Source organism: Diuraphis noxia, unplaced genomic scaffold (assembly GCF_037042655.1).
Source record: "Diuraphis noxia isolate RWA-SAM2 unplaced genomic scaffold, SU_Dnox_SAM2 contig0003, whole genome shotgun sequence".
NCBI classification, from domain to species: domain Eukaryota; kingdom Metazoa; phylum Arthropoda; class Insecta; order Hemiptera; family Aphididae; genus Diuraphis; species Diuraphis noxia.
In genome coordinates, this window is record NW_028301713.1 from 30,101,064 (window position 1) to 30,124,629 (window position 23,566).

Here is a 23,566-nt window from a genome sequence, read left to right on the forward strand (position 1 = left end):
ATAATATATGGTGACTGGTGAGTGCCGAGTGGTGGGCGGTGGCGTATATTCGGGACTCGGGTATACTGAATTTATAAGGTAAATACTAATACTAAATAATAATAATAATATCAACGTATCAAAGTGGTAAAATGTATTGTAACCATAGACATAGACCTTATACTCAATAGTATTGTAACTTGTAACTTGTAAGGAATTCAAAGAACCGCAGGTTTGTTTTCTGAAAAGAAAAATAACCACGAATCAGTTTTTTTTCCATGAAACGTCTGCAATGTGTTTTGTGAACGAATTTTTGTCTCTGTGACTCGGTTAACATGTTGTTACTAATACTACAAAGCCGTGTAGTATGCGTAAATACTTACCATATCATCAGGCATAATCATTAATCGCATAATATTCACCAAGTTACATAACCCGATATGATATAACATGGGTAATAACTAATAAGTAATAACTGTTGGTTCACGAATGAATGAAGTGATCACAGTCTGAAAAAATAAAAATGCCGCCGAAACAAAGAAAAATCGCCATTATGGGCTACCGTTCAGTCGGTAAGTGAAATAATTAAACAAATATCTACATCAGAAATAATTATTTTTCGTCCAAACTGTTGGTTAATATAGCGAACGATTCCAGACAAAAATTTACTCAGTTATTGTTAATAAAAATCAAGTTTATTTGACTTTTCAGGCAAGTCGTCGTTGAGCATTCAGTTTGTTGAAGGTCAATTTGTAGATTCTTACGATCCGACAATTGAAAACAGTAAGTCTGTTTGTAATATACAGAACATTTTCAATTAGTAAAATACATATATTGAAAATTCTTTAATATCCACAGCATTTGTGAAAACGACCAAAGTTAACAATCAAGAATATGACTTAAAATTAGTCGATACTGCTGGACAAGACGAGTACTCCATATTGCCGACACAATATTCTATGGACATTCATGGATATGTTTTGGTCTATAGTATTACGTCCCCAAAATCTTTTGAAATCATTCAAATAATTTATGATAAATTATTAGACATGACTGGCAAAGTACAGTAAGTAGTTTTATGGTTAGTGATCACCAGGGCTCTAAATTTTTTGCACTTAAAAACAATGAAATATGTGCAAATGTATACAATAAAAAAATTCCCAAACCTACAGTATGATATTATACATTTTTTGTTTTTATAAAATATATTTATAGAAGAATACATTTGGAAAGAAGTCTCTTTTGAAATTTAATAATTAAAGCATCACTGGAATCTAACATATTTATATATCACAAATTCATTTATAGTATTTACAAAACCAAAGTACAACTATCTCGGTATTCCAACAGGTTATGATTGATTCTAGAGATAAAAAGTCTATCTAGTGTGTTATTTTTTTGATGATTTGTGTATGTGATTGTGCTTTTTTAAAAATATTTTTACAATAACTAAAATGTTATCAACAGTACCAAATTATAAAGTATCTATACTTTCTTCGAAAGTATAAAAACCATAAGCTATAGGTAAAAATTAATGTTTTTTTATTGAAAAAATATTAAATAAGACTGCCGATCATAATAAAGTTACAATTAATATTCTGTAATTTGTGTTGTATTGAACATTTGGTTATTAGTTATTTATATTAAACTATAAACATTATATGCATTAATAAGCTTATAATCATTAAATATGCAAAATCGTTTAAATTCAATAATATATTAAGCATAAAAATATTGGTACTTTGTTTGTGTGTAAAATGAAACAAATTGCTATTAAATCAGATTTGAATTGGTCACTTCCAACAAAATAAGCAAGTTTACGAAGTTCTAAGACCCGGTGATCACTAATGAGTAATATTAATACTATTAGATTTTTATTTATGCTTTTTTTGATAGTGTTCCCGTAGTATTGGTAGGGAATAAAAAAGATTTACATATGGACCGTGTTGTTACACAAGAGGAAGGACGTAAGTTAGCAGATTCTTGGAAAGCTGTATTTCTTGAAGCTTCAGCCAAGCAGAATGAGGTAACATCAAAAAAAGTTAGTAGTTAATTTCCTTTATTATTTTATTTTATATATTTATTTTGTGATTAATTTATTTCCTAATCCTATGCAAAATTTGTAATGTTTTCCATCCAATTTTATTTTCATCAGATTGTACGTAAGTATTAAAAAACAAGATATTAATTAACATTAAACATATACATATAGTAGCTAATAAGTATCACTTTATGTTAAAAACGTATTTTTTTTTTTTTAAATTTTAGTGTGTAGCTGATATATTTCACACTATGTTAATGGAAATTGAAAAGGCAAATGGGAATAATGTTCAAGAAAATAGTAAGTGCAGTATATCGTGAAAGTGCAACATGACTGTTAATTACATTTTTTTTCCATAAATGTTATCTTAATTTGTATAGCTTATGTGAATTTAATATAAAAATTACCATTGAAAACAAAAATGATGAATGTTAATTTAGTCCCATATTTTATAAGTAATTTTTAATTTAAAGTGCAACTAAAAACATATTTTCTTCTTTATTTATGCTAAACTATTATTTTACTTACTTTATTTTGTAACATAATATTATGTTTGTTTTATGATTATTTTTTACATTAAATTTTAATTTAAAATACTTTTTAAACTGAATCATTTTAATAGTATTGTACAGGGTGATTCTCTTATCAATAAAACTAATTATTTTAAAACCTATTTACTGAGTTATTATGTAATATTAAATATTTTGTAATGCTATTTTTTTTTTCTTTATATTTATTTGTCAAACCATATTCAATTTATGATTCTTAAATGTCTACCTATATTTTATGTTTTCAAAATCAAAACTATAAATCTATAAAGCTTAACAACAATAAATGATATTCTTTTTACGCCTCTTACAACTATATTTCATCATAAATACATATTGTGTTTTGTGTGAATTGTGTTGATGAATATTTTTAATAAAAATACTAATCTAAACTAAAGCATAATATTTTGATGAAAATTTTGTTGTATAAAATGTATTGAATTATTTCATAATTTGGTCATTTACTATACATTGTAACTTATAAGTTATAAATTGTATGTTGTAAATCATAAATTTGACGTTTAAACATAGATTTGTAGTTGATGTTTATACATAAAAAAGTTCTGTTTCATATATTATTGAAAATAAGAATATAGGTTGCCTTTTAAGAATCAAACAATGGTTGTATTTTCTCTGTCAAATATAAGGAAGAGGGGCTACATGAAATGTAATATTTATGTGTAAATGTATTTTTTTAGTAAATTTATTATAACAGACAAAAACTTTATAAAAACTAAGAATAAAATATACGTTTTTAAGTATTTAAGTGTTATTTATTTAATGATACAGTTTTAAAAATTAAAAGCAAATTCTACCTGATTTTTTAATATTGGTTATTAGTTATTACACTTTATATTATTAGGACTAAACATTTTAATAATTAGCATAAAGTATTAAAATTGCAGGTACCTATCATAAGGCATAAGGTATAGGAAACATTTTAACCCATATTGATATTTTAACGAACAATATTCAATAATCAACTATCAGCATAATACAATGTCGAATTAATAATAATAATTATGTGTAATGTTAATCATGTATTAATGTCAAATCATCAAATACGTATGACCTGATAAACGATATTGCCCCGGTTAAAGAAAGTCGTGATTTAAAAAACCTGATTCTTAAATAAATGACGTTCAAGTCCGGAAGACCCGTAGAAAAAATACAAGCAGTTAAATTGCAGTGAGTGCTTAGCTATAGTCCTTTTATAATTATTACTTATTATTTTCAATTTTAGGTACGAATAATGAATATTAATTATTGTATTATAATATGGATTGTGTAAAACAAAATTAATTGAAAAATGTCAACTGACGAATAAGAAATCGAATGGAATTTTTGAAAGTTTATCAGACGGATCGCCATCCGCAGTATAGTTAACAGCAATATAACGCGTACTTATAACGAACAACATACTTTTTTTTATACATATATATAAATCGAGAATACGCTTACTTCGTCGCACTACAGTGCCTAATATAATTGTTGGCGTGTGCGGCAGATGCAAGTCCGGTCATCATCATCCCCCTCGCGGCGTCGGCGCGACCCTTTCACCGGAGGGTCGTGCGTGTGGTGGGCGGCCGCTGAGCGCATGTGCACTGGGAGGGTTAAAAACGTCAATAGGATAATATGCTGTTCGCAGCAGTGTACATCAGCAGCGTCTTTCCGACTTTCCCGTCGGTTTTTTAGTAGTGCGGAAAACGAATAAAAATCCACTGGGAAAACGATAGTACGTCACACATCGACATCGACGGTACCGCGATGGTGGAACCGGAAGTCGAAGACGTTGCCTTTTTGACAGCCATTAACCATTACAGTGAGTATAATATGAAATATTATTTAATCGAATGTACAAAATACGCGCTCACACACACATAAACAAGAACAACGATACGTGAATGTCGTCCGAATAAGCCTATGATAAATTATAGCTATTACGCGGAAAATTGTTTTCATGTTATAATAAAATATTATTTTTTGAATTTTTCTTTTTTACCAGGAGATAATCAGGACATGATGCACAAGTCTGGGATATACGAGCACACGGCCGTCACGGCGTGTTCTCGGAGAACAGCGTTGATCATGGCCGGCACTACTCTGTTCCTCATGTTTCTGTGTTCGGTGCTCATCGCTTACGCCGGACCTCAAAACGGTGAGATATAGTTTCTCGTTACAAAAAAAGATTTATCCTGTATGCATTATATTATAATAACATTAAACTAGCACGCGACGACGCAGATAGTACCTACCTATGCTTATATATATGATAGGTACAATATAACATCATGCGTATATATATATTTAGATTTTACATGATATTATTGGTGCGCACTTGGAAAACCAACCACCCCTTGAAATTGGTTTCAATTGATCATACCCTATAATTAAGTAGTCGAAACAGCGCTGTGTTACTTGGTTTGCAAACTAAGTCAATAATTTTCAGTAGACATGCACGTGGGTAAATGTTACCTATTACGTAGTACCGTTTAAAATAAATAGTAATTTAATATCGCTGTTGCATGTTCCGTAACAAGTGTATTTATTTTTTTATTGTCAGAGTTTAACGATTTGTTGTTTTTCGTTAGTTCATCGTTTATATCTATATATATGTATACTACATACATATTACCTGTTAATAAAGGTCTTTAAGTATAACTGGGCAAAACACGATTATAACAATTATTATTATTATTTTGTAAACTACAAGTTATAAATATAGTTAGCAAATTTTGATAGTTTTGATGAAATTTGTCAACTTTGAAATTCAAATGCTAATAAAACAATCGTCCCTATCTTTAACATCGATACATTAAATTTTCGAACTTTCTGTCCGCATGAACGGTTGTAGCTATTAGATGGGAGGACAAATTATTAATTAGATGAAAAAAAAATTAAATTAAATAGACAAACATTTAATTTTTTTTCAATTTATCTATGATATAATTTTTATTTATGGTTAAAAAAGATAAAAATTAAATGCAAGGTTCTTCATAGTAGTTGTAACATGTTCTTAGCACAATTTAATAAAAAATATTAAAAATATACAATCACTTTGTTTTGAGAATCGTACCTATAATGTTCTAATTTTAAAAATATTATTTTATGCTAAATGACAAATGTTAATTATTTTTCCTTGAGCCGTATATACTGAATGATAAAATAATGTAGGAACAGTTATAATATTATGTGTAATGCGTGGAAACATTTTTTTGACCTACAATTTATGATTTTAAAATGTAATAGTTGTAAGATATCCAGGAAGAGGGAATCCACCAATGTATATTTGAATATTTCAATGAAAACTGGCTATGTCCAAATTAGTTTAATAATGATTATAGGGCACTTTACGGCCATACATAAAATATTATATATATATAATTATCAAACAAGAACAACATTCTATAATAAATCCAATAATAAAATATTACCAATCACATATTAATTCTGTATTTATTACGATTTTTTTTCAGATTGTCCGTGTATTGGTGAAAAACCAGTGTTTTTACCCGACGATGACGGAGTCAATAGATCTCGATCAGTTATACCGATCGCTACCAACGGCGACATATTTCCATGGAACAACGTGCGTTTGCCAACATTTGCTAGACCCTATAGTTACCACATTAGAATACATCCAAATCTAACCAGCTTAGACGTAAAAGGTATGAACGATATGGTTAATTAAATCGCCACATTTAATTGTAGTTTTTAACGTGGATGATTATATGTTTTATAGGTCAAGTATTAATTAACTTTAGACTCGTTCGGGATTCTGACTACATAGTCTTTCATAGTAAAAATCTTACTATAGTTGAAAAAGTGAGTTTTTTAAATAATAATTAGTACAGCGCACGATTATCGCATTGGTTTTTAACTTTTTTTTTAATCGAATAGCGTGTAGTGGATGCTGACAATCACGAAAAGATTTACGAAGTGTCCAGAATGTTGGAATACTCTGCTGGCCAGCAAATACTATTGGAGTTCGAAGAAACGTTGTCCGCCGACCACAATTACACCCTGATTATAAAATACACGACTCGGTTGAGCAGAGAGTTGGAAGGTTTTTACATAAGTAGTTACACAACGAGCAAAGGCGAAAGAAGGTAAGTTACTTACTGCAAATTAACGGACTAGTTTGTAGGCGCAAATAATCATATATAAATAAAAATATGTAAAACAATAAAAGGCATTTAATTTAATTTGGTAGTCGAATTTTGTTTTTTTTTTTTTTGGGGGGGGGGGGGGGCAAGTCTTTCGCTCCCTCATCGACTAGAGCGCAAATATATGTTTCTATAGCTTCCACGCGAGTTGATAGCGAACATTATCTATATTCTATACAATGAATAATAATTTTAGATATTTGGCAACGACTCATTTCGAACCAACGTACGCTCGTTCAGCGTTTCCTTGCTTCGACGAGCCCCAGTTCAAAGCTAAGTTTCGTATGTCGATCTTGAGGAACAGATTCCACATAGCGCTGTTCAACATGCCGATCAAAGAGTCCATGGACGATGGACTATACATGGGAGTTGGACTGGTAGGATCACATATATTATAAATGTTCTTTTTAAATATTATGCTCATCACGCGACACGCGTTTATAGCGAATAATAATTAAAATATTTATTTTTGTGATTTTTAGATGCGCGACGACTTCGAAGAATCTGTAGAAATGAGTACTTACCTTGTGGCATTTGTCGTTTGTGATTATCAATACGTACATGCGCAAACTTTACAAGGAGTTGCTGTGAGAGTGTACGCTCCGCCTGAATTGTTATCCCAGACTTCGTTCGCCCTGAGCACTGCCACTAAAGTCATGGATCATTATTCGGATTTCTTCGGAGTTCCGTATCCACTACCGAAACAAGGTATACCTATAATAATATAATAATGGTTGTTATAATAAGCTCAGCCTATAACACAATATCAATATAGTACCTACATTATAACTCACATAATGTTATATAGACCTTATTGCCATACCGGATTTCGGTGCCGGAGCAATGGAAAATTGGGGCTTGATTACGTACAGGGAGACTTCTATACTTTACGACGAAAAAGAAACTTCAGCGGTCGCCCATCAGTGGGTGGCCGTGGTGGTGGCTCACGAATTAGCACACCAATGGTTCGGCAACTTGGTGACGATGTGTTGGTGGAACGATTTGTGGTTGAACGAAGGTTTCGCCAGTTTCTTGGAATACCGTGGAGTTGACCACGTGATGCCTGGCTGGTCGATGATGGATCAATTCGTGTTAGATAAGACCCAGCAAGGATTGAAACTTGACGCGTTGTCCACCTCACATCCGATCAGTGTTAGTGTACACGACCCAGTTGAAATCGAGGCCATATTCGATTCCATATCGTACAGCAAAGTAATGCTCATTTTTTTTGTATTACATATTTTATATTTTATATTACAATTAATGATTTACTATTTGCATTTGTTAAGTAGTATTATAATTTTTTAAAAATCGTTATACACAGGGAGCTGCGATTTTATACATGTTAGAAAAATTTCTCGGACTGAAAACCTTAAGGAGCGGACTGAACGATTACTTGAATACACACAAGTACGGGAATGCAGACACTACAGACCTGTGGAGTGTGCTTAGCCTACACGCAAAAAATACCGTACAAGTCAGAGTAAGCGAATCATAATAGGCTGTGACTGACTAGGTAGTCACCCGATTTAGTTTCGATTTTAATGATTTTGTTTTCAGTCCATAATGGATACTTGGACCTGTCAGATGGGTTTCCCGGTGATCAAGATAAGCAGAGAAAATAGTTCGTCTTCAAACAACGCTGTTTCGTTCACGGCAATGCAAAGTCGATTCCTTTTAACCTCAGAAATCTCCAGTAAGGTAAAGAATCGAGCCGCACCGTCTCAGTACGATTACAAGTGGTACGTACCGCTTAGCTTTTACACAGACATTACAAGTTATCGTGAACAAGAAGTTGTCTGGATGAACATGACCGATGGTTAGTAGTAAATTAAATAAACATATTTTTAATTGAATGATTTATATAGGTGTTGGGTACTACTGCAGTACTGCATAATGTTATTAGTTGGTAATTTGGTATACCTACTTACCTATATACAAGGTGTCCCGTGAGGATATCCCCATCATTAGTCGTAGGGGGGCCGCCCAGATAAAAACCAGTTTTTTGCTGTTTTATCTATAAGCTAAAAAAATTATTAAAAATCATGAGATTAGTGAAAATAAAAAGTCAAAATTTTCAGCAAAATAAACTCTATAAAATAGGTATCTTTATTTTTTTTTAATAGCTACCTAACTTTTTTACCAAAAATTTTAATTAAATTAAAAATATAATACATGTAGCTCTTGTTTATGCGAGTCAACTAAAAAAAATATATTTATGATATATTTATTATGATCATGAGATATTGCAATGGGTAAATCCTCGCGGGACACCCTGTATAATAAATATATTTTAGTAACCCTGGTTCGAATTCCATAGCTGTTAAGCTTAAACATAATAAATATTGCATAGTAATATTATAGTCACAAATACAAAATTTGTATTATGTAATAATTATAGGTTCAGATGTTCAGTGGTGTAACTATAGGGTTTTAGGGCCTGTAGTATAAAATTTCCTGAGGCCTTAAACATTTTTAAAGCGCTATTTAAAGTTGAAATTTTATTTCAAACACCTAAATCATAATATTATTATTTTCATATTTGTTATTTTGTTGCAAGATCTATAACCTAACATAAAAACGGTATTTTAGGTTAGGCTAGGGCCCTCATCAGTTTTGGGCCTTGGTGTTTATTCACTTTACCCACTAGGTTTTAACGTCACTGAGTCGGTAAAAAAGTTTGAAAGTGTAGTAAATTTAAATTTTAAAAAAAATTATTTTAATGTTTTTTCTACCTTCAAAGCATATTTATTAGATATTTTCAAAGTTATACAATAGATAAATGTTAAAAAGATTTAATTTTTTTTGCCTGGTCAATAACCTTATTATCCCTATCAGGGTGTGTAATTTTTGTTTTTGTGTTCATGTCCAAAATTTATAAATTTATAAATTATGTTTTATTTATAGTTTTTATTAATTATTCATATATGTAGATATTAAAATATGACAAATTAGAAGATAAATAATTGATTATGTCTAAAAAAATAAATGTTTATTTCGACGTTTAAACTTGTATACAAGTATACATTTTTAATAACTTTTTAGCGGTAAAAATCTTGAGTCTTGAATTAATAATGTTATTTGATTTTTTAATTACAGTGAGATTCGAGGTCGATCCAAAGGTACGGTGGTTGAAAGCCAACGTCAATCAGTCCGGATTTTACCGTGTAAATTATGACGATGGTTTGTGGAACGAAATAATTGGACAACTTCAATTAAACCACGAGGTGTTCAGTGCGGCAGACCGGGCTTCTTTGATAGATGATATATTCACTTTATGTAGAGCGGGAATACTCAACGTGACTGTCCCTTTGGAACTGTCCAAGTATTTGTACAAAGAAAGAGATTTTGTTCCATGGGTAACAGCACTCGAACATTTTGAAAATTGGACCAAATTCTTATCTGAATCGTCACCGTACAAACTATTTTTGGATTATACGAAGAGCCTTCTTGGCCCTGTGGCCCGATCCGTTGGATGGGATGACCAAGGAACTCATTTAGAAAAGTATGTATTTATTATTATTTATTACTGGAGTACAATTAAGTAAATATTAAGTATAAGGGAATATTTAGTTGATTCTAAAATGTTCAAAAATAATTTATAATGTCTATAGATACGATATACCATATAAACATTGAATACTTTATAATATAGGTGTTATAGTTTATATAAATTTATATTTTATACTGAGTTAATATTTAAAACTTAAAAATTTAGACAAGTACCTAATACAAGATTATTGCTTATTGTTAATATCATAATTTGCAGGTATTATAGTAATAAACTGATATCCAGTAACCAATAGTCATATTAGCTTAAAAATATTAAGTTTTTTTTTATTAGTGATTAATAGTTTGAAAAATGGCGAGTTTTTAAAGTTATCAATGATAATGTTAATTTCTTTTGCCTAATTACATTTTATACATGAATTTTGTTCATCATTAATCATGATTTTACATCTCCACAGTTAAAATTAGCACAAGATTCTAATTACTAGGTAATCAATTAATTCCTTAATTCAACAAGTGTTCAAAGTCTTTGATTGTTAAATTGGTTTTTCAACATTTTTCAATAGCTTTGCACATAATAAATAAATACAAAAAATGGATAGTACATTAAACCAATCTCCACTCAGATTTGTTTCACAAATATTGTAAATTAAAAATTGAACATTGAATTCACTATTTATAATCTTTATAATTTTAATAAAGATAAGAAACACATTAATACTATTTTATCCTGGTCATAAATGTCCACTTTTTAAGATAATTTAAGTACTCTAAATGTTTAACTTTTCTTGTATACTTTATAATACCTACTCATAACATGAACCCAGCTCATCCGTTTACAAGCATATCTTTGCTTATTTGGATGAGCTTGCAAACCTGATTTAATGTTTTGTTTATAACTTTTATATTGTTTGTTTTGTTGGCTTAATAAATATTATTATTATTATTTTTTAAGTGTCTATATAAAGAAATAAATATGGTTAGTTATTGAAGAGAAATTTATTAGAATATTAAAATTTTATATTATGGTTAAATGAACTCTATTGAACCAACTTATTTTCTTAGCACAGTAATGTTATTATTATTGTTAATTATTATATTATTAATAGTAATAATAATATATTTATTTCCCAACTAAATTTTTTCACAATACAGATAAATAATTTAAAATAAAAGAAGTTGGTCACTTTCAAACTAATGGCTGTACGGAAGTGTTGATAGAGTATATTCTTTGTCAGTGAACATTTATTTCATATAAAAAATTCAATGTTTCAATTGTGAATTTTCAGATTAATGCGATCTCAGATTTTGTCCGCGGCTATTTTATGTGGAATAGAAGATGTGGTAAAAGAAGCAAAAAATAGATTTGAAGAATGGATGTATGAAAACAAACGTATACCACCAAACTTAAGGGAAGTAATTTACTTGGCAGGTAAGATCAATGATTTATATTTTATTATGGTTAAGTATTAAAAATATTTGTGAATAGGTATTAAGTATGGAGACGTCAAAGAGTGGAATTTTTGTTGGGATAAATACAATCAAAGTCGTGTGCCAAGCGAACGTCAATTACTCCTCACAGTACTTGGTGCTTCTAATGATCCTTGGTTACTTCAAAAGTAATATGTCTAATATTTTGTTAAGATAAACATTTCCATCATGCATTTAATTTAATTTTTAGGCTTTTGTCAACTACTCTGGATAACACAAAAGTTAAAACACAGGATGTTAAAATGGTTTTTGGTGTGGTGGCTTCACAAGGACCACAAGGTCAGCTGCTGGCATGGCGTCATCTAAAAGCCAATTGGGATAACCTTCAAACACTTTTTGGAAATGGAACATTCACATTGGGAGGTCTAATTACAGCGGTTACATCTCATTTTTCAACTGAATATGATTATAAAGAAGTATCTGATTTCTTCCGTTACATAGATGTTGGTTCAGGAACCAGAGCTTTAGAACAAAGTTTGGAAATGATACAACTCAATGTACATTGGGTTAAGAATAATGAGGCCCAAATATATGATTGGCTAGTGAAAAACTTAAAAACAAAGAATAGTAAAAACTGAAAAAAATTAATACAGTATAACATAGTGACTGTGTATTTTTGAAGTATTAAGCCAAGCAAATATGTAAGACTGATATGAGAAAAATAAGTTTAAAAAATAAATTTGAAAAATTATTTCAAATTTATTTTTTTAATTTAAAGGAATAGAATATTTTGAGCATGAAAATAAAATATTAAAATGATACTTAATTTAATAAATAAATTGAAATTTGAAATTTGCTTCCCAAACCAATAGTTGTAAAACTGAATTAACCTTTTTAACTTTCTAGCAATATGTACACACATAATATTATGCTTTTCAACTTTTATTGTTTGATTTATAAACATAATTTTTTTTTATCCTCTGTAAAATTAAAAATTTATTCTGAGAACTAAATTTCAGGGTTTTTGAAACTGAAAATCTAATAAAATTTTTAAAAATCAGTTTGTGTTCACAGGGTTAATACGTAGGAATAGTATACATTTTTACGTATTTAACCATAAATTAGTATTTTTATTTGAACTTTAATTGCCAAAAAAACAAAATTTACTAATAAAACTGTTTAAAACACATTTGTTTTGTTTTAATTAAAGTTTGGTATTATAAAATATCTATAGAATATTGATATTCAACGAGATGAAACAATTTTATAAATATTTATCATCACATAAAAAAACAATAATCCTTTTATTTGTTTTTACTTATGTTTGTACTTAAAACAAAATATTGTTAAATATAAACAATTAATATGGTAACAACATATTTTTTAAATACATAACAAAATAGTGTAAGACAATATAATAATTAAAAAAGAAAATTGCGGTGAGAATAATGTTGAAGGATACTTTTTGAAAAATATGACCAAATTTTGCGATATGCTGAATACTTTTGAAATTAAATTCACAAAATTTAGTTTATAAAAAATAATGGTATTATATTGATCGAATAGGTTACATACTAAAATGCTCTTTCCATAAATTCATTGCCAGTGGTTTCATTGCGTAATGTCTGTGATTAATATTTTTATTGTAGATTTCATTTTATCATTTAATATAATAATCTTTGCTGAAGTAAAATAATAGACCACACAAAATTATTTACTATTACAGTTGTAATAAATATAATCATACTCCGAAATTGAGGTTATCATTACATTTAATGTTTTGACTAAAGCATAGTGAACATTTGGATTTTTATTAGATTGATGGTATACAACACAAAGAAATAGCTTGTTTAACATCAATTATTGATCACAGATTTCAAAAAACTCTAATAATTCTAGTAATTCAATGTTTTTGTAGTTTAATTATTATGAATCCATTTCATAAGTCAGATTTTTTGAGATTAAGGAAATATCTAATTGCTAAAATCTAACCATAGAACATTCTGTTATTAAGAATCCAACAAATCATTATTCCACTGCATTCTGTCATATGTTTAATGCTCTTAATTGTGTACACATTATTGTTGCACATACTTTAGCGAATGATAAAAATGCTATCTTGTTATAGGTATTTGTTGAGTAAGATAATTTGATTAGGTATGGCACTATATATGTTTGAGCCCAATCCATTCCAAATTCTGTTACTAATTGTTTAAATATATCCATCGCAGTTTTCTGAACAATTGATTCTGGAAAATATTTAATACTTTTACTCAACTACTTAAATATCATGCAAATATTTATTTATTTTTATGCAGAAGTAGGTATTTAATACAACATAAAAAAAAAAAAAATAGAAATAAATAATATTTACTTGGGTCAGTTAACAGTATTAAAAATGACTTTTCTAAATAGTCTTCAAAAAATTTGAGACCCTTTTGAACTGCCAATATATATAAATAAATTGCACCAGTATTTCGCATTTCCCAAAAATCACTTATAATGAATGCTTTCAAACAACATATTAATCTATCTTCTGGCAGTACAATTAAATTCTAAATATATAAATTAACATTTTATTGATAAAAAATTAACAGGGTGAGCTTTTTTAAAAAAATGTTCTAGTTAAAAAAATTATGTTTTGTAAATGTTTAATTTTTAAATCAAAAATGTCATTAACGTCAAGTGCTTTTCTTTATATAAAAACCAAGCACTATTTCTCTTTACAAATATGCTTATTATATTTTAAACATAGATTTATAAATTATTTTTTTAAATAAATGCAATCTTAATCTATATTTTCTCTTAATAAAATGTAAAATATAATTAACTTTGATTTTCTTATGGTAATATTATTGAATTGCCTATTTTTAGTTTATTATTGGAAGAAATTTAAAGTTTAAAACAGATACTGAAATACCTAATAGGTATAGTAGAATATTTAGATTACAATGTTCAGAGAAAAAATATATGTTTTAAAAATAAAGTACCTATGTGAGGTAAGATAAGTAGGCATTAAAAAGAAAATGTGCTTTCTAAATATATTTAATATAATAATAACTAAATATAATTATTATCACATAACATTTTTAAATACACTGTATTTATTTGATTATATTTACATTGTACTGTGATCCTAAAATATCTTTCATATATTTCACAACATTAAATAATACATCAACATTTTGGTCTTTAAGTAATTCGTTAACCAAGTCCACAAAATAATCTTTAATTCTGAAATATATATAATCGTATACATAGTTTGACAAGCAAAGGTAGCTGCCCTTTTTTAAAGAAGTACTCTATATTATTACTTTATTATATTGCATTGAATTATGAATTATAATAAATTTACAACAATAATAATTTTCCTATCACTAAAAGAAAATGTATATAATAATGAGTAGTTATAAATAATAACTATAAATAGTAGGTATATATGATTGATTGTATAGAAATATTAATAATTGGCTAAAATAAGTAGGTAATCTAAATATTCATTATGTCTGTAAAACTGTAGGTAATTGTTCTAAAATTTCACGTGAAAACTTATTGTTTATATTTTGTATTAAATTATACATTTATTCCATTTTTCTAACACTTAATATTATGAATTATGATATTCTTCAATATTTTATTGGATATTTTTGTAACACATATTTGTGTGTAATATACATTTGACATGTATACATGAGTGATGAGCTATTTGCTGTTATAAATTAATAGTTGTAGGTACCTATTCACTGGGAGTTCCAAATTTTGACCGTTGAAATTAGTTAAATTCATCCTAAAATTATTGTTTATTTTTTCAAAAATTATATAAGTAACTGTTTATGTTTTAGCTGTTTAAATGTATAATATAATTAGATTAAAATATTTGTTTACAAAAACCTGTTATGCATAATAATATTTCAAAATAAAATAAAATATACCTACTATTTTTTAATTTTTTTTTTTTATTTAATTGGTTTAAAATTTAAAAAAACATAAAAAATAAACATTTTGGTACACCCATAATAATTAATTAATAACTACTGCATTAAAATATTGATAATACTATATATGCCAACTTACACTATATTAGGCATTATTTTTCCAAATTTTGCCAAAACAACTGGTATCTCCAGTTTGCATTTCACAGCAGAATCCTGACTTAAATTGCATAAAGTAGGAATTAAAAATTTGGTAACCAATTTAGTAGCTTCTAAGTAAGTCAAGTTTTCATAAAGGACTACAGTACAATCATAAAGAACATGGACAGACTGTAATCGAACCTCTGTTTGTTGGTCTTTAGTTAATGAAATAAGTACTTTCATTATATTTTCAGTAAGCTTTAAGCAACTTACGCCAATTACAAGCAACTATTTAAAAAGTAGGTAATGATTAAATACTTGATGCAAAAATAAATTTTAATGTTAAGTACTAAAATTATACCTTTGCAATGTTCTTGATGAGTATTGAACGTACTCCAATTGAAGGGTCATTTATTGTATTCAAAACAATAGGAAGAATTGTCTGTTTAGTGTAAGATACATCAATTTTTTTTGAAATTGTTATTGCTATTGATAAAGCCGAGATTCTAATGTTCTCCTAATAATAAAAATATATTAATTCAAATTTATAGAATTTTGATAAAATTACATTTTGATCAACGCTAAATTGTTCTAAACGTGGAGTTAATTTACTGTCAAAAATAGACATATGAACAACTTCGGTGAAATTAACTAAGTTATTAGCTGCATTTTGACGAACAGAAGGTAATGAGTCCAAACTTAAAAAACAATGATAGTCAATTAAGTCACCTATTGTAAAACAATTGTAATATAAAAAAAAATCACATCAACTTAATATTAAATACAGTAAATTTACTTTGATGTTTTGGACTGACACGCATATAAACAGTAGTGAAAAGATGACTAACAGAACAACGTTTAGCACATCTATCATTCATTGTCAAACTAGCAATTAAAGGTATAAAATAGTTCTCCAGATCTATTACTTCCATAATATCAGCCAATGTTTGCAATGATTTGATGGCAGCCAATCTTACATCACCAAGTTTGGCACCTGTTAATTCTTCCAGGGGTAGCTAAAAAGTGGATAGAATTATTGTCAAATGACTCAAATCCATATAGAAAATAATAGACAGCAATTTTATTTGGCATTGTTTTCTTTAAAGGTAGGTAATAGGTATCTAGCTTATAAACCTAAGATCAACAATCTTCACAAATTAAATATGGCGTGGCAGGTGAATTTAGAAAAATCCAAATACGAGTAGATACAGTAATAGGAAAAAAAGTGAGACGATGTCGAATTTGTCTCATTATTCCAGGCGCAGTTTTCTGAGAGAATAATATTGGAAAACGAGTGGAGATCGTCGTAGTTGATTTTTAATATACGATTTGTACATTTACCTAAATGGTGAGATATTGTCCAAAAAAAATATGAGTAAGGGCCTAGGTATCGACGGATTGTAGTGTAGGTAATATTACATTAAGCCTAACTTAAATTTTTTTTTCATCATCTCTCTGATCCACGGTTTAAAATTGTAGGAATCTTAGATACCTAATAGTATGAATATCTTGAATAGTGCCCTGACCTAAGGACTCAGGTCTTGCCACTGGGAGAGGGTTAAGAGGTCTGCTTTTATTTATTGTACATTGACAACTTATTAACCTATAACCTTAACATATTTAAATAGATGCCTACATCTTACCAGCAAAATGTGAGCATATTTTGGTCCTCCCACAAAATATTCAAATTCACCGAGAACCTCAGCTAAATCCTTCAATTCCGACAATTGTTCAGCAATAATCAGATGAGTTAGGTATGGTATTAAGTGTTTACGGGTATTTTCCGCGCCGAGTTTTAAAGCGGCGTCTCGTAAGAAATTCATCGATTCCAAACGATTCTATTGAATCATATAATAACGAAATACATTATTAGCAGATTTAATTCAAATTATTATGAGATTACAAAATTGATGAGAGATCGCTGTGTATAAAACATAATCATAATACCTACATATCAATAAAATAATTCCTGCATACCTATCTAAATTCATTGTAATAGGTAGGAGGTCAACATAACTACGTAACACCACAGAATAACCATATTAGATACAAATTATATTTAAGTATTTAAGAATAAAGATTTTTACTCTTATTCGTAACTTCGAGGGTATATTTAAATACAGTGGTGTACTCGTGTACTTATAAAACATTCTAGGGGGTGTGCTTTCCCCATACCTCAAAATGCATATTAATGGTTATAAACTTATAACATTTTCCTATAAAAAATATTATAATGATTTAATATGAAATATTTTTATTCATGAAGAGATTAATAATAATTAATAGCTATTAATTTGAATATTCGGTTTTGTTACATTTTTTTTCGTTGAAATCATTTCTTCCTCCCTCCACCCCTCAACACCGTACGAATGTACGATGCTAAAGCTGCGAAGTCTGAATTGTTATTAAAAAGTGATGTAAAGTAGGTATAATTAATTATAAACAAATATTTCGGTGGTCAAAAACTATGTTTCGCTAACAACCGGAAACTTACCTCAAGGTGATCACAGTTGACGGTAGCTTCGATAAATGAACGATCGCAATAATGACCATCGTTTAACACCAAATGGTTAACGCCGCGATAGGTTTCGGGCGTTACTTGTTCAATCCGTTCAGCCATATTATACACTCTTTCCAGTAGACTAATTCATAAACTTATAGAATAAATTACCTATGTTTATATTTACTTCGATTTTAAAATATCAATAGGTAGGTAACTAGAACAGTTTAAAATAAAATAATACCGATGATACTCAACTACCAGTACTTAAAATCGAAGATTATTTATTAACGATCGATGACTGAATAGGTAGTACAATTATTAATGTCAAATTGAAAATGCAAAACTGCAGTTCCGTACCTATATGTACTTCCGTATCGAAATGTAATTCATGATTCATCGAAGTCGATGTGTAGTCATCGCTGTTCAAGGGCGATTTTTACCATAGATGCTTTAAAAATTAAAAATAATCAAAGACGTACCATAAAAGTATAAATTAATATTGCCCTTTCCAGTAGACGTGGCTTAATTTAAGTACCGCCAAGGCAGCAAGGCATCAAATACTGAAATTTTAGTAATTTTACGAAGACCTCGTTTTATTTACGTACCTAAATATTATTAAGAACAAATTTAAAAGTTAGTAACAGGGGCGTCATTTGGAGGAAAGTCATGGGTTAACAACAGTGGAAACCCTGAGGGGCAGAGCTACTGAGTTTTAGTCCTCACCCATTGACCACGTGAAATCTAAAAAAAAAACTTTTCAATATTAAACTAATTAATCAAATAAGTTAGTCATTATACCATTTTTTTTAAATAGTAGTAATATTAAAAAATACAAGAAAAATGTATTTTTTTCATACATTTCTCGTACTTCGTACTGGTTCGTAGCGTAGCAATTGCTACCCCTCGCTACCCGCTAATGACGCCTATGGGGCTATGGGCAGTAGTCTTTACCCTTTGACATTGGTAAAAATAGTGAGACACAGGAGATAGAAGTTTTAAATTTATAATATTGGAATTTACTTGAAAAACATGGGGGACTTCGCCTCCTCTAACACCTCTTATTCTATCGTCTATCATCTGCGAACAGAACACGTTTACTGGTATAGACATATAAACTAGGTACCTCTAAACCTCACAGACATAATTAGGTACTATCAAATTTCTCTCAATAATTTCAAACAAATAGTTTTAAAGACGTAGGTATTTATTTACGTATTGAAATTTTATTTTATTTTAAATTTATTATTATTAAGTATTATTCAGTACTATTTTCAAAATATTTGAAAATACACTGTTAATAAGGAGTAGGTATAGTAGATATTATTAATACTTATTTTTAAGGAATTATTATCTGATTTATCTTGAACTGAAAAGTTAATTTATTTTTGGATCCAATTGTATAAAAACTATAAAATATAAAAATCTGGTTTGATTTCTTTTAACCACCCAGATCAAATTATATTTTGAAATTTTTCTCCAATAATAATTTGGTCCATTGTAATAAAATAATTCAAGAATTTTCAATTTAAAATACATTTATGAAAAAAAACCCGTTTGAATTACACTGAATGGTGAATCCAGCGGTATAATTTCAATGTATGAAGTTGATTCATCATTGGTCTTTCTTCTTAGATGGTTAAATAAAATACTATCCTAAATAGATTGAATAATATTATTTGCTAAACTCAGTATGTATAATACATAATCTCCACTTTGCAAGTTAGACAAATTTTAAAAAATATAGTTGGCAAAAAACACTAGTCACTAAGTGCTTATATTAAAAGATATCTAAACAGTCACATATTTATACATTATACATTGATTTTTCTTAAATTATTTCATGCTAGACAGACTCATCTATTACACTGAATGAGATTTAAACCTAACAACATATGTTTTTAATAATAATATTATATACATACTTTACTTACTTATTTACTTTAGAATATAGTATTATTATTTCCCGTTTATAATTTTATTTTAAGTATTATTTATCCATAAAATATATACTACTTTATTTTTAACTCATTAAAATTTTTTAGGCAAATAGTATGATCATAATTCAAAAGTTTGAAGCATTTATTTATGCTTCATCCTATTTTCACCAATCTACAAATCGACGGCCATATTCCAAACAATCTAAATGTTCATCTCGCGCAGCAGCTGTGCATGTGGAACAGGTCATAATACAACCATTTTCATGGGCATAGATGAGACATGCTAAGTGGCCACGAGCTGCAGCTTTGGTACACACATTTCTTCCCCATAAACATCCAATTTTATGGCAATATTTTAAACATTCTAAATTCCCATGTTTTGCAGGTGTGGCACATGTTAATCTTCCTATCTGACATCCTAATGTATATAAGTATTTCATACATTCCAAGCTTCCACCTATTGCAGCCTTTTCCAAAATATTTAGACCCAGCAGACATCCATGTTTATGTGCATACACTAGACACTTAAAATGTCCACCAAGTGCAGCATTATTAGATGTTTCTTCATCCCAACTACATCTATTTCGGTGTGCATATTTTAAACATTTCAAATGTCCACCTCTTGCTGCCGCAGCACATGTTTTTGAGGTTAAAACACTTCCATTTCTGTGAGCAAATTTTAAGCAATCCAAGTAGCCACCAGCTGCAGCTTTAGTGCACGTCTTTGTTCCCCATGGACATCCAATTTCATGAGCAAACTTTAAACATTTTAAAAAACCACCTTCTGCAGCAGCAGAGCATGCTAAAATGGTCAATTTACATCCAGTTTTGTACAAGTACTTCATACACTCTAAGTGTCCACCTTTGGCAGAGTATTTTAAAATTGTATCACCATATGGACATCCATGCTCGTATGCATATTCTAAACAGTCAAGATTTCCATTTTTAGCAGCCATCTTGGATGTTTTAGAGGTCCATATAAATCCATTTTCATGGGCAAATCTTAAACAGTCCATATGCCCAACTCTTGCAGCTTCAAAACATGCTACCTTAAAGTTTTCACGATATGCATAGAGACATTCTGTATGATTTGGATCATATGGCAAATCAATATTTCTTTTAATGGCATCTAATATTTTGCGACAACAGTTCTGTATGTCGACTTCTGGTGCATTTCTAATTCTGTTGTACTCTTTTTTTTGAATGTCAATACAAGCATAGTATGCCATTTTACTTAATGTAAATACAGTACGTTTATCACAACCATTAGAAAAACATACACGGTCCTAGAAAAACAAAGACAGAGTTAAGTCAACAGAATTTATTAAAACAATTTACAAACAGTTATAATATTTACTTTAGGGTTTTCACGACGCATACATGGACATGTATTGTAGATATCCATTTTTAGTATTCACTTTTTATTTCTAATTGTACCCTGTAAAAAATAAAAGGTATAATATTGTTCATGAAATGGCCAAAAACAAATATTTACATCTATTACAATTTATAATATGGAAATATTATAATAGAGACTAAAGTTAAATGGTGTTATGAAAAGTAACATTTTAAAGAGCCCTTATTAGGGTATGTAGATATTATTATAAGACAGACTTTAAAAATGAAAATATGACTCCTATGATGATTTTGTAAAACAGTAAGTACCAATAAATATTTATAATTTTATGATAGGTAAAATTATCATGGTCAATTATTAAAACTAACCGAAAATCAAAATATAAAGTAAGATATTGCAGGAAACAAAAATTCACTGTTAGACTGAATAATTTGACCACCAACAAGTCCTAGGATAGATTGAAATTATTTGAACCAGCCAGAATCAAAATCAGTATTAAGATATTTTCTACTGCAAAATATCAATCAGATTAAGAGTTTTAGATACATGAAATCATCCAAATTTGGAATTACAAAGTATGAACTTCACTAATCTTTAAATGAAATATTTACAGGGCATAATAATTTTTTTTAATACATATTATTATTATATAATATATATTAATATATTTAAAAATAATAATATACGTAACTAAATAATCATGTAATTTATTGTATGTTTTAAAAGCATAACTCTTATAATGAAGTAGGAAAATGATGTACAAAGATGAGGTCGAGAAAAACCAAAGATATGGGGTTTACTAATATTAGCGATTTAATGTTTTGCTATTATGCTCAATAAATAATTGTTAAAGTATTGGTTTATTTATTATGTGTACCTATATTATTATTACAATGTTGCTGTTTTTTTTAGGGGGGATGGTAGGGTAGAGAAATTAAGTATACTAACATCAGAAGTAAAATAACTTACCAACTTAGCACGAACCAAGCAGTAAGCTCTAATCCTAATGGCAATGGGTAAGCGAACCACACGTCCACACCAATGAATTAAGGAAAACTATGAAGCATGCGATATGCCACCTGGACTAATGGTTTTACAACGAACTTGTACTCGATTTATTGACACCACCCACAAAAATATCATAGGTAGTAATGGATATTTGAGCTACGAACTGAACAGAATGTCAGAGCGACGAATTAATGCAAGTTGTTCGTAATTAACTTTAATTTTATTATTACTATCAGGCACAAAATCTCAAATGGCAGTGTTCGGTGACGATCGATGGGAAGACATCAAATGGAAAATCATAGGAACACAATTCATTTGCAAATCACAAGATGAGAAGAGCACGGCGCGACGGACGAAGTCGTGAAGACGTTCAAGCGCTCTACAGTCATTCGGATGGCGACTGGCAATTCAGAACGTCTGAACGAGACGCCCGCAGTCAGTAAGTAGTCCATACTCCATACTCTTGAAACTCTTGTCAGTTTCGTGTTTCGTCGACCGTTTGAGGTTTGACAAATTAAAATAATGATTATTGAATGACCCAGTCAAATGTCAATCCCTAATCCGTCACATACTCACAACCACGATTTAAGATATACAGGTTGCGTATCAAACACCCATATTTTGACCGGTGAACTAACTATCTGAAACAGCTGTTCCCTCTACTACTAGCGCACCGTGTGGACAATTAGTTTATAGTTTATATTCCGTACTATCAGTTGTACTATATCTTAGCAGATAACTGTGGCAAGTGGTTGCTGGTCTTTTACTCTTTTATTACGGACCCGGGACCCGGCCCTCGTAAAACCACGATTTAAGATATACCTTAATCGTGATTCGTGGTAAAACTCAATACAACAATTAACCGGATCCCTACTATTTTATTAGAGAGTAAAATTTATTTACAAATACAAATACAAATTTCAATATTACAATAAAATTCCATTTTCAATAAATTAAAGTAAAGTAATAATATATTATTTTATATAAAGTACCTATACAAATACAATACAATA

At 29.1% G+C, this 23,566-nt stretch overlaps 4 protein-coding genes across 6 annotated transcripts; 2 read left to right on the plus strand and 2 right to left on the minus strand.

The window, feature by feature from the left end:
- Nucleotides 1-331: 331 nt before the first annotated feature.
- LOC107164485 (GTP-binding protein Rheb homolog) lies at nt 332-3,329 on the plus strand. Of its 2 annotated transcripts, none has more exons than XM_089221810.1 (5): nt 332-551; nt 691-762; nt 838-1,045; nt 1,876-2,005; nt 2,248-3,329. In XM_089221810.1, exons 1-5 carry the CDS (start codon nt 503-505, stop codon nt 2,338-2,340), a joined length of 552 nt encoding a protein of 183 aa, XP_089077936.1. In that variant the 5' UTR covers nt 332-502; the 3' UTR covers nt 2,341-3,329. The 2 variants fall into 2 exon arrangements, with proteins under 2 accessions (XP_089077936.1, XP_089077935.1); XM_089221809.1 differs by having other exon boundaries at nt 334-551; nt 1,876-2,020.
- Nucleotides 3,330-4,193: 864 nt separating this feature from the next.
- Nucleotides 4,194-15,621, plus strand: LOC107164472 (endoplasmic reticulum aminopeptidase 1-like). Its single transcript, XM_089221805.1, has 14 exons — nt 4,194-4,390; nt 4,574-4,726; nt 6,045-6,236; nt 6,311-6,393; nt 6,469-6,677; nt 6,931-7,111; nt 7,217-7,442; nt 7,543-7,946; nt 8,059-8,217; nt 8,295-8,553; nt 9,834-10,239; nt 11,534-11,676; nt 11,734-11,863; nt 11,926-15,621. The coding sequence occupies exons 1-14, from the start codon at nt 4,336-4,338 to the stop codon at nt 12,311-12,313; spliced, it is 2,988 nt and encodes a 995-aa protein (XP_089077931.1). The 5' UTR covers nt 4,194-4,335; the 3' UTR covers nt 12,314-15,621.
- On the minus strand, nt 15,617-19,629 carry LOC107172870 (putative serine/threonine-protein phosphatase PP2A regulatory subunit). The gene is made up of 6 exons (XM_089221808.1): nt 18,243-19,629; nt 17,392-17,586; nt 16,545-16,764; nt 16,317-16,477; nt 16,110-16,265; nt 15,617-16,036 (listed from the first exon to the last, which is right to left on the minus strand). The coding sequence occupies exons 1-6, from the start codon at nt 18,366-18,368 to the stop codon at nt 15,746-15,748; spliced, it is 1,149 nt and encodes a 382-aa protein (XP_089077934.1). The 5' UTR covers nt 18,369-19,629; the 3' UTR covers nt 15,617-15,745.
- A 365-nt stretch (nt 19,630-19,994) lies between these two features.
- On the minus strand, nt 19,995-23,160 carry LOC107164474 (uncharacterized). Of its 2 annotated transcripts, XM_089221806.1 has the most exons (4): nt 22,784-23,159; nt 22,515-22,716; nt 21,546-21,626; nt 19,995-21,474 (listed from the first exon to the last, which is right to left on the minus strand). In XM_089221806.1, exons 3-4 carry the CDS (start codon nt 21,591-21,593, stop codon nt 20,353-20,355), a joined length of 1,170 nt encoding a protein of 389 aa, XP_089077932.1. In that variant the 5' UTR covers nt 21,594-21,626; nt 22,515-22,716; nt 22,784-23,159; the 3' UTR covers nt 19,995-20,352. The 2 variants fall into 2 exon arrangements, with proteins under 2 accessions (XP_089077932.1, XP_089077933.1); XM_089221807.1 differs by lacking the exon at nt 22,515-22,716 and having other exon boundaries at nt 22,784-23,160.
- Nucleotides 23,161-23,566: the final 406 nt, after the last annotated feature.

Coding starts and splice junctions, on each gene's coding strand:
- LOC107164474 (XM_089221807.1), bottom strand. CDS start 21,593: ATGGATATCTACAATACATGTCCATGTATGCGTCGTGAAAACCCTAAA. Junction 21,475..21,545: donor TGCGTCGTGAAAACCCTAAA/GTAAATATTATA, acceptor TTGTTTTTCTAG/GACCGTGTATGTTTTTCTAA.
- LOC107164485 (XM_089221809.1), top strand. CDS start 503: ATGCCGCCGAAACAAAGAAAAATCGCCATTATGGGCTACCGTTCAGTC. Junction 1,046..1,875: donor GACATGACTGGCAAAGTACA/GTAAGTAGTTTT, acceptor TTTTTTTGATAG/TGTTCCCGTAGTATTGGTAG. Junction 2,021..2,247: donor ATGAGGTAACATCAAAAAAA/GTTAGTAGTTAA, acceptor TTTAAATTTTAG/TGTGTAGCTGATATATTTCA.
- LOC107172870 (XM_089221808.1), bottom strand. CDS start 18,368: ATGGCTGAACGGATTGAACAAGTAACGCCCGAAACCTATCGCGGCGTT. Junction 17,587..18,242: donor TCAACTGTGATCACCTTGAG/GTAAGTTTCCGG, acceptor ATGATTCAATAG/AATCGTTTGGAATCGATGAA. Junction 16,765..17,391: donor AATATGCTCACATTTTGCTG/GTAAGATGTAGG, acceptor TCCACTTTTTAG/CTACCCCTGGAAGAATTAAC.
- LOC107164472 (XM_089221805.1), top strand. CDS start 4,336: ATGGTGGAACCGGAAGTCGAAGACGTTGCCTTTTTGACAGCCATTAAC. Junction 6,678..6,930: donor ACGAGCAAAGGCGAAAGAAG/GTAAGTTACTTA, acceptor TAATAATTTTAG/ATATTTGGCAACGACTCATT. Junction 10,240..11,533: donor CAAGGAACTCATTTAGAAAA/GTATGTATTTAT, acceptor GTGAATTTTCAG/ATTAATGCGATCTCAGATTT.